Source organism: Vespa velutina, chromosome 6 (genome assembly GCF_912470025.1).
Source record: "Vespa velutina chromosome 6, iVesVel2.1, whole genome shotgun sequence".
Lineage (NCBI taxonomy): Eukaryota > Metazoa > Arthropoda > Insecta > Hymenoptera > Vespidae > Vespa > Vespa velutina.
In genome coordinates this window covers 2312299-2322813 of record NC_062193.1, presented here as the reverse complement: position 1 = coordinate 2322813, position 10515 = coordinate 2312299, and the positions used below count along the sequence as shown (strand labels likewise).

Here is a 10515-nt window from a genome sequence, read left to right as displayed (position 1 = left end):
TCTGTAAAAATTATAAAAGAAAAAAATATAATAGATCAATATAATTAACTGGTAATATTAAATTTTTCGTGACAAATTCAATTTATTTGTTTCTAATATTTTATTTATTTATTTATTTTTGCTTATTTAGACCACTCATTCTCATAATTAACGGTACGTAAGCAAAATAAATAACATGCGAATAAACATGTAAATGTGTGCAATAATAATATTTTCTCTCTTTGTTATATTCATAACATACCAAAGAAGAAGTTATTCTTTTGCATGATCGAGTCGTAAGATGAACGAATCGGTGGCATGCGTTTCGACATCATCATTCTACTTCCTCCTCCTCCTCCTCTTCCTCCTCCTCCTTCTCGTTGAATACTCTTAGCGCAACATTCTCGTCTCGAATCTGCAAACGGATCTGGAGCGGCCTTTCACTCTCTTTCCGACTTTACATCGTGATTTCGATGAGAAACTTTAAGATGAAGACCTTCAGAAGGTTGCACAAAGAAATATTAAAAAGACTTATTACGATAATAGAAAATATTATAGCGTATTTGTAATATACTAGAATATATATATATATATATATATATATGTATGTATTTATATATAATCATACAGCTACATTGAATTGGAAAATTACTTTGAAAAGGGTATCTCGATTATCAATGGTTTTAACGGGCGTCTTTTATTGCCTATCCACCCACCATAAATTACCTTGAAACCATTGGTCACTCGAATGATGATTCTTAAGACTAACCTTTTCTTTTCCTTTTTGGTTTTCATAGTTTTTTTTCTTTCTTTTTTTCTTTCTCCTATCGTCTCTCGATGATTTACGATGGCAGCCACGTCGGCTTCGATCGCTTTCAGCGGGTTACACCTTCGGACTTAACGATCCGAAGTTCTATACTTGAAGAACTAATGGAATTAACCGGCTCGTTAGCACGGAATCGATAGGCGATTATTCGATAATATGTCGATAATTTTTCATCAACGCTGCCTGCTTATCGATTCGATTTTTATTCAATTTCAAAGGGAAAACTACTTTGCGAGATAACCACTCGTTTGATTTATAGAAACGGACGCAACAAAATTTTATTTTAGTATATACGAAATAAATTTACGATGTTTACACAGAGAAAAAGATATATATATATGTTTGTGTAAACACATATTAAATCTATTCTATGTTGAAAAGTTAGAGACATACATCGAGGCGACACTTAAAAAGAGATATTTTCCTTTCTCTCAATAATGATAAAAATAATGAGTCTTGTAGTTGTGCAGAAAAGAGAAAAAGAAAATGGAGGCGGGAGAGATGGTAAGGGGAAAGGAACGGGGCTTATAACAAGTGGCGGTGGCGACGGCAGCGGCAATATTCGCAAGTATATTTTGCTTCTAACGGAGTCCCAGGCCGAACACGATTCGCCGATAGATCTGAGACGGTGCCATAAATTTCGCAAATGCATTCGCGATCCTCGTTTGGAATATTTTATGAACGGCATAAAGCACGATCTCCACGTAGGCGGATATCCTCGTGGTCAGGTTGAAACGAGCTCGAGTTTTCTATTGAATGTTCGACAAGATTTTATTTATATATGTATGCGCGTATCTCTATATGCGTATACTGATTTATTTCTAATACTCTAAGAAGCTGCATTCTACGATATATTATAGGATGTAGCTACCATGGATATTATTATAATTTTTGCCGAAATCTCATTAGATCGGATCATGATGAAACGGTATTAAGCGTGTAACGGACGATCTGCTAAAAAAATGGTAAATAGAACGAAATTATTTCAGGATATGCCGCATAATCTCATCGTTCCAATCATCTTCTACTATCACCAACGACGGCGGTATCTTCTCAGGATCGTTCTTCTTAGCCGACGATATCGAGAACATTAAATTCTTGCTGCTCAATGTAACAGACATTTGAGACTCTGAAAGAAATAAAAGAAAGAAATAAAAATAATTATATAGAAAATAATTTCATAGTTTAATGAGGTATACTTATCCTATTTAAATGAGATATATGTATGTTACTGTTCGTTACTTTGATCTGATCAATTTTAATCGAGTACGAACCTTGCGACGAGTGTTTCCTCGATACGAAATTTCTTATTTTATTCAAGCAATTGAAATAAAGTAATCTTTCACGAAATTTCGGTGTTGTGAAAGTATACAAGAGAGGATTCACAGCACTGTTTACGGGAAGTATAAATACGACGATCCAGGCGTGAAGTTCCGCTAGAAAGGAAGTATGATCTTTGGAAGATCTAGAAATGATCGATGAAATATGTCGGTATAGTAAATTGAAAGTAATCATAGTGCCTAGTTCGTTACTTTTGTCCTGTGTTCCTTTCAACAAGAATATGACTATTCATATATCATATTAAAACGATATTATCATTGTTATTATCGTCGTATATGAGAAAATATCTTTTGAAGAAATCTTTCTGAAGGAGAATGAAAGAATCTTATGAAAGCACTATCATTACTATTTTACATATATCACCATGATAGAAAATGAGATAGGTTTATATATACCTGGTACAGGATATTTCATCATGGCCAAGATTTTCAGAACGATAATCGGTGCCCAACAAGTTGCGTCCGTTAAGACGATCAAGAAGAATCTTAAAGCAAATTCCATATCGCCAACTGATAATGGGGTTGCGTGACGAGTTTTCCAAATGCTTGCAAACATGCCAGCATAAACGTATCCGATGGTTATCAGCCTGTGTATTTTAATTAGGTTTCAATGAGAGTATCGTTAATCGAAATAGATTAAATCGTATAAACTCGAGTTCCGTTGATTAACTAACGAATTACTTTCTAACGGGATATTGTCGACTCTTACCCCAACAAGTTAACTCCTAAAAATATGAATGCGGAATATTGCCATCCGATTGAGTAAGGATCGTCTATGTGCAAAGGAAAACACATACCATTTGCCCCGTAAAATCTAGTGCTGTTTCTCCATAGAATAACTGTGTAATGTTATTACCATTTAAATTATTTGATTAGAAAGAAATAAGAACAATGATGCACCAATTAGTTTCAAGTGACATATCTATATAGTTAGTATAGTCGATAATAATTAATATAATATAATATAATATTAAAAAACAGATTGTACTTAAAAGAAATATTCTTTTAAAAATAATATACGAAGAATTTAATTAAACGACGAATTATATTTTACGCTCGTCATAAGCATGAAGAAAATAAAAAAGAAAGAGAGAAACAAAAATAAGGTTATTATAGCTCAACGAATAATCTATACGAGCATTGCATGTACTATATGTGTGTTTATGTACCTGGAATAACAGCGAGTATAAAACCGGTGATCCATATAAACATCATTGATGCCGCTGCTGTTAGTGGTCTCATAGCATGATGACCTTTCAACGGTGCGGCAATCAGTACGAATCGTTCAACGGACATAAACGATAGGATAAGCACTGATACCTTAGAGATCGTTTCAAAGTTTAATTAGTTAGATATTTATTTAATTGAGAGAAAAATGTGCCTTTGTTTTCTCTTTCGTCTTTTATCTGGATTTCATGTGATTAAGTGTTTAATAGTTACATATATATATATACATGAAATCCAGATAAAAGATATATATATATATATATATATATATATATATATATGTAATATTATATATATATAAATATAATAATATACATATATATGTAAAAATATATATATATGTAATATTATATATATATAATAATAATATATATATATATGTAAAAAAAAATATATATATATACACGCTTTATATCTTTATTTTAATTTGTATTCTTTTTAATTCAATAATAACGAAGAATGTAAAATCGCTTGGTAACCTTTGATAAAAGTTATTACTCATAAATAACTATTTTAGAAAGATTTATATAGGAATTACGACGTTCTTACTTCTGACGAGATCATCGCTAAAACTCCGAGAAATATGCACACCCAAGAGGACATCCATGAGCTAGCTTCCTTATTGTAGTTATCACGGAACTGCAAGTCTACCAGAGCGATTATGAACAAGTATACGCCCATCAGCATGTCGGACACTGTAAAAGGGATTACGCACAATGCTATTGCTATAGCCAACGGTTCTATGATTTATAGTTGGGTTCATATCGTTGGTGGATCATCGTTACGCCGCCGTTGTAAATCGTATCGGTTAATAATATCACGAAGCGTAGAATAGTATTCTATGCCGACGCATATAGCGTTACATGCCTTTTATTATAATTTTTTCTTTTTTCTTTCTTTTATTTATTTTTCTTTTTTCTTCAATAATTTATTTCATCGTTTGAAATCTTATTCGGACTAATCAATAGCTATTCGATATATTTTATTTATTAATATATAGAATATTCTATTTTAATTATTATTATTGATAGTCATGAAAAATCATCAATGATTTTTAGCAACAATAATATTTCATATAAAAAAATAAAATAATATAATGAAAAAAAAAAAAATATATATATATATATATTAAAGAGAAATTATTGATTCATATTAAATTTGATGTGATAATGATCAAATAATATTTTTAGTAAAAATATTTTGATTACAAACCGGCTAGATTTCTAATCAGGATACTCAAAACACGATTTTCATCCTTCGCAGTGAATCGTTCCCAAAGTACAAGAGCATTGCCTATGAAAGTTACGCAAGATATTCCCCAGACTGCACCCTTCAACATAGACGTGCTTAGCAAGTGCGACAACGACGAAAGACCTTTTTCCAAAATACAGATAAATGAAGATATGATGTTTTTTTTTTTAATTGTTGCAAGTTGTAACTTACCGTCGCTGGCTGGCGAACACTTTTGTACCTTCGATGCAAATATCATACAATAATAAAATTTTGTGAAGTATCTGTAAAAAAAAAGAACGAGTAAAAGGATAAAAACAAAAACAAAGAAATAAAATTACATTCATAATGATATGAGTTAACATACATAAAGTCCAAATCGTTAAACACATTGAACGAGTCCTTATCTAGATTGTCCATATTAATCTCCTGGAGGCCGCTGGAATAAAAAGAATAAAAAAATATTTATTTGAAAAAAAAGCAGGATATTGGAACCGAAATTGGATTTAATTACAAACGGATGAGAGATAAAATCTTAAAGTGAACTCGGGTAAATTTGTTTCAGAAGCCTTGATTTAGATGATTAATTGAAGAAAAGGAAGAAAAAACGAAATAAATTTGACTAATACCCAACTTTGAGAAGGAACAATTATAAAAATGAAATAAAACTTACAGTGATCGTAGATTCATCAAAGGAATCAACACATCCATAGAAAAATCCTCGATCGGGTTATAACCGATCAATCTGCAATTACGAAAGCTTTGATAATCCATTAAATAGAAAAAAACAAATATTAAGACCAAGACAATTCATAAAGAGGTTGTTTTGATTAGATTAAGATACGTGACGTTACATTTAATCGTAACTTGCGATAATATACACCAGGATAAGTACAAGTAAATACATTTGCGGCACGTAGAGGATTTAATATGGTTTACTTACAGTTTCGTGAGATTTATCGTGGCTTTAAATACGTTCAAATGCAAAGATATGATGTGATTATGCGCTAATTTACTGGAAAAAATCATTTTTTTATCGTAATTTATTAATATCACGATATTATGATGGTATAAAACGATGTTTCGAATACTTACAGCTCAAGAAGTTGTTTTAGATTCTTAAAAGCATTCTCATCAATGGTCTTTATGTGATTATGTTCCAAGTTCCTATATAAAAATAATTATTTTTTTTTGTTGTTTTAATAGAGGCACATAGTAATTTGTTTAATGATAATACTTACAACGATTGTAAAGCAGGCACACCCTTAAACATGTCCGCTGTGATGCTCTCGAAATGATTCTCACTCAACATTCTGCAATGTTACTTTAATCTACGTATAACGAGGCATAAGTCATCGTTATCAGTTATTAAATTTAATAAAGGGTCTTCGAAGACTTACATTTCTCTTAAAACCGGCAATCGTGGAAGCACGAAGTTGGTTGTATTTAAAAAATTCTTACGAAAGTCTCTGAAATACAAATAGTTTAAATCTTGTTTTTATGAATTTTATATGTATGTGTGTATATAGATATAGATACCTATGATATTCGAAATCATTTAAGTTAAATAATATGTAATTACCTACTTACATCAAATCCATAGCCGAACTATTTTCGAAATCGGATAAATCAGCTGCCACCAATTGATTATCCTTGGCATTGAGAGTTTCCAAATTAATTAGACCAGCGAAATCGCCAACTTCGATAACGTTTAATTTATTATCCGATATGATACTAGTGGAGAGATGATACTTATTACATAGTATTTATCGGTAATGACTGTAAATTCTAGATTTTTACTTACAGCCAAATTAAATTTGTTTGATTTACAAAGGCTTCTTCCTCTATTTCGTTTATATTATTATTATCAAGATACCTATAAAAAGAGCGTAATATAGATAAAAACAATGGAAATAATTTAGAATATAATAATAATAAAAAACAGAGAATAAAAAAAAAATTAACTTACAACAAATGTAACTGTGTATATCTCGTGAGTGCATTGGCTGGAATACTTCTTATGGAATTGTTAGTTAAAATTCTAGGAAAAAAAAAGTGACGCGTTCAATATATTTTTTCTTCATAAAATAATAAAACAAACGAAGAAAAAAAAATCGTACAATTGATCGATTCCCGACGACAAATTCCGTGGGATTTCTTTATATCCTTTACAAGTTGCATGACATTGATTGTAAATACATCCTATGGGAACGTTCACGATTTCTACAAAAAGATACTTAATTTTGTTAATAGATAATACGAAAGAAAATTTCACTAAGATAACATTGATTACCACAATCTTTATCCTGATTCTTTCCAAGTTTATCCTGTTTCAAGAACCAACTCCAATCTCCGTTTAAATCGACTGTAATGGGAAAGAATTGTTTAGCTCGTTAAAAGACATTGAAAGTGATTATTTTTATTATCTTTTCCTTTCTGTTTTATTTTTTCTTCGTTACATCGCAACTTACTACACAACTCAGCTGATTCATCGTCTTCATACGGACAATCCTTTACTCCGTTACACCAACTACTTTGTGGTTTGCAAATTGTACTATTCAGACAAGGAAACGTACCGATTGGACAGTTATCTATAATCAGGATTTGAATAATACAGTTGAGTAATAAAATCGTTAATTTTTTAAGTATATTAATAATCAAATGATCACCAATGTCGACTTATGAGGTATTTAAATTTCTCATTATTTTTCTTGATCAATATAATAACAGATAATGTCAATTTAAAAAAATCAATTTTTAATCAATTTACCGTCCATCATCGTTGTAAGAATCGACTGTGAATGATTCGTCGATCCTACAGAAAGTAAGATTAAATTAAGTTAATAAGATTGATTTATAGAAATGAATTCGATTCGTGTCTAACTCAAATATATTTTTTATCATTAAAATACAGTATTATTCCATTTCATTTGATTACTAACTGGCTTTTTCAAGTAATCGATCGTACAATTACATCAGACTTTTTGTCCTGAGGGGTGTTTTTATCTAATCGAGAATAGTTCGAAACATTTTAAATCTCGAAAAACACTTTACACGTAAAAGCAATCTCATATAACTCTTATATGTGTTTCTCAAAAGAGAGAGAGAGAGACAGAGGCAGAGAGAGAGAGAGAGAGAGAGAGGGAGAGAGAGAAAAAGGAAGCGAGAAGGAGAGAGGGAGAGGGAGAGAGAGAAATATGAAACATATTATATAAGAATATAAAGTAATTCGTATTTATGTGAAATATTAATTATTATACTTACTTTGATTGAAGTAATACATAATTAAGAAGAGCATGAAGAAAGTTAGGATCAAGGACGCACTGATAGCTGTAACCCTTCGGTATATCATCGTTTGCTAATGGTAAAACTTTTCTCTGAAAATACTCTTGCAATCCCGAAAATTTTGTTATCGTTAAAATCAAAACGATCTATGATATTGATTATCACTACTCTCGCCGATTTTTATTCTTCCACGTGTTCGATTTGCTCTCGACACAAGACCGTATAACACTGGTTGCATTCGTTTCTTCGTTGCAAACTCCAAGTCGCACGCACACGCGCTCTTCATCCTCTTGCAAGTCCTCCTTCCTTTCTCGACAATTCGCATGATTTCATTGCAAATTTTGTCAATCGATCGGTCATACGATTTTTTATTTTAAATATATATGTGTGTGTGTGTGTGTATCATTTTATCGCAAACGATGCATTTTCACTTCTTCACAAATTTATTTTTAGTTTTCGTTTAGAAATCTTTCTACTTTGTCCACTTTTGATCTTTATATCCGAAAGTAAACATTTAAACTCGATTGGTTGCATTTAATCACTATATCTATAGAAGATATAACGGTATATGAGATAACGTTATGTGTGTTCTTTAATATATATATATTGTATATATAATATATACTATATATATATATAATATATCATTATATATATATATAATATATCATTATATATATATATATAATATATCATTATATATATATAATATATCATTATCGAAGACAATAGTAAAATATCTCTAAATTTATTCGTTGAACTTAATATATTTTCAAAATCGTATATATTTTCAAAAACTAGAAAACATTTTATTCATATATTTGATGATGTTTCGTCACGAACCACAACATAAGAAAATAATTTTTCCGCGATACTTTTAACGATCGTCTGTCTTTCATGATTATTACAGCACGTTTCTTCCGAAACGAAAAACTTTTGTAAGAAATTACATTTCACTGCACGTGTAAATCTCTTAGTTCGTGCCGACGCATAAACTATTCATTTGTATTCGGCTATTACTCGGATAACTTCACGAAGACGTATGAAACTAACTCAAGAATACGTAAACGATTCGTTAATAAAGAAACTTTATCGATCATATATAATAACGTACCAACCTATCGATACTTTTTTCTTTATTTTCGATGAAGGTTTCTTTTTAAGACAAACATCAAAAATGTTTCAGTCTCTCTGCGACCTTCGACGAGCAAAGTACCTCTAGAATCTTAAATCAATTTTATTAATTACTTAGTATATATAGATATAACAAAAAAAAAAAGAAATAATTATTATTATATTAAAAAAAAAAAGGAAGAAAAAAGACGAACGAATGAAACAAAAAATATGAGAATAGATAAATACACGAAATTCTTTTACGACGAGGAAGTATTGACCTGGAGTAAAAGGCTTCTAACGTTACCAGGACTTTGGCCAGAAAATCCTAATGATTTCCGATTTTTTTTTTATATAGTTTACGTTATCCTATTCACTAGTCTAGAACTCATTGGACTTTTTCAAAGTTTGCACGATCTCGACAAAACGCTTCGAAATGTGACGCTTTCCTTACCAACGATATTGATCATCTTAAAAGCTTTAATGTTTCGATGGAAAATGCATCTCGTTTTACCAATCTTGGATATTGTCAGGAGAGATATATCACGAGGATTATATCAAACGGATAATGAAAGAGAAAGAATTGTTTGGTATAATATGGCAGCTACTATGTTTACAACGTCCTCAGCAATGTCCCTTTTCTTCGTTCCCACCTTGTTTTACATCAAACCAATTTTTGAGTGTATTCTTTCCAGTAAGATTCCTTTTGTAATATTATCTATGTATATATATATATATATATATATATATATATATATATATATATATATACTACAAACTCGTTAAATGGAATCTTTTTCGCGTGATTATAGATCTAAAAAAATGATCAATATTATAAATTCGATTTCGATTAAACGTGGTTAGCTTTAAATTTCTTAGTTTTTATTCTGTCTTCTTGCTTTCCTTTTTTTTTTTAAGAACACAAGATTATTACTGCAATGATAATGATCGACACGAATATCTTTCGAAAGTAATATAAATCTCACTTTGTTGTTTTTCACAGGTTTCGATAATTGCACGCTCCCGTATGAGTTACCAGTACAAGTAAATTACGTCTACGAGGTGACAGATGTGCGTAAGTACGCGATGTTCTGTATCTGGTTGATACCGGCCAGTACTCTGTTAACCGTAGGTGCAACTGGCGCGGACAGTCTTCTCGTCACTTTAACGTTTTATCTATGCGGACAATTATCGATTCTTGGAAATCGTTTGAAAAACGTTAATCTAGAAATGGGAAAATATCATTGCGAAATGAAACTTCTGATCGATCGACATGCTGAACTCGTAAGGTGAGATTTGATTTTGTTAGAGAGTAAGAGAAGAAAATAAAGAAAAGAAAAGAAAAAAAAAACGATAAGAGATAAAGTAAACGTATTAAATTTATTTTTATTTTTAGTTCTTCGGCGATTAAACATCATCGACGATGTATACATTTTCTTTCTTATTTTTCTTCTTTCTCTCTCTTTCTCTCTCTCTTTCTCTTTTCAAATTGTACTATAATCCTTTATGAGCACT

At 30.7% G+C, this 10515-nt stretch overlaps 2 protein-coding genes across 14 annotated transcripts in view; one reads left to right on the top strand and one right to left on the bottom strand.

The window, feature by feature from the left end:
• Positions 1–241: 241 nt before the first annotated feature.
• Positions 242–10515, bottom strand: part of LOC124949808 (relaxin receptor 1) — a 10723-nt gene continuing 449 nt past the window's right edge. The window contains exons 1-24 of one of the 12 annotated variants that reach the window (XM_047495520.1): positions 9006–10515; positions 7867–8434; positions 7074–7193; positions 6896–6967; positions 6723–6825; positions 6572–6643; positions 6407–6478; positions 6193–6336; positions 6003–6071; positions 5844–5915; positions 5698–5769; positions 5546–5617; positions 5276–5347; positions 4970–5041; positions 4816–4886; positions 4585–4746; positions 3922–4067; positions 3315–3465; positions 2855–2984; positions 2542–2732; positions 2080–2241; positions 1677–1934; positions 749–1554; positions 242–475 (exon numbers count right to left, since the gene is read on the bottom strand). The exon at positions 9006–10515 is cut by the window's right edge and continues 446 nt beyond it. In XM_047495520.1, coding sequence (XP_047351476.1) covers positions 1786–1934; positions 2080–2241; positions 2542–2732; positions 2855–2984; positions 3315–3465; positions 3922–4067; positions 4585–4746; positions 4816–4886; positions 4970–5041; positions 5276–5347; positions 5546–5617; positions 5698–5769; positions 5844–5915; positions 6003–6071; positions 6193–6336; positions 6407–6478; positions 6572–6643; positions 6723–6825; positions 6896–6967; positions 7074–7193; positions 7867–7954 — 2262 coding nt within the window. In that variant the 5' untranslated portion in view covers positions 7955–8434; positions 9006–10515 and the 3' untranslated portion in view covers positions 242–475; positions 749–1554; positions 1677–1785. Of the gene's footprint in view, positions 476–748; positions 1935–2079; positions 2271–2300; positions 2451–2541; positions 2733–2854; positions 2985–3314; positions 3466–3921; positions 4068–4584; positions 4747–4815; positions 4887–4969; positions 5042–5275; positions 5363–5545; positions 5618–5697; positions 5770–5843; positions 5916–6002; positions 6072–6192; positions 6337–6406; positions 6479–6571; positions 6644–6722; positions 6826–6895; positions 6968–7073; positions 7194–7866; positions 8435–9005 lie in introns of those variants that run through there. The other 11 variants (XM_047495517.1, XM_047495518.1, XM_047495521.1 and 8 more) reach the window with 11 other exon arrangements.
• The window catches only part of LOC124949810 (odorant receptor 82a-like), a 2590-nt gene continuing 1210 nt past the window's right edge, over positions 9136–10515 (top strand). Inside the window, exons 1-3 of one of the 2 annotated variants that reach the window (XM_047495531.1) lie at positions 9136–9694; positions 10004–10075; positions 10133–10289. In XM_047495531.1, coding sequence (XP_047351487.1) covers positions 9232–9694; positions 10004–10075; positions 10133–10289 — 692 coding nt within the window. In that variant the 5' untranslated portion in view covers positions 9136–9231. Of the gene's footprint in view, positions 9695–10003; positions 10290–10515 lie in introns of both variants that reach the window. The other variant, XM_047495529.1, reaches the window with a different exon arrangement.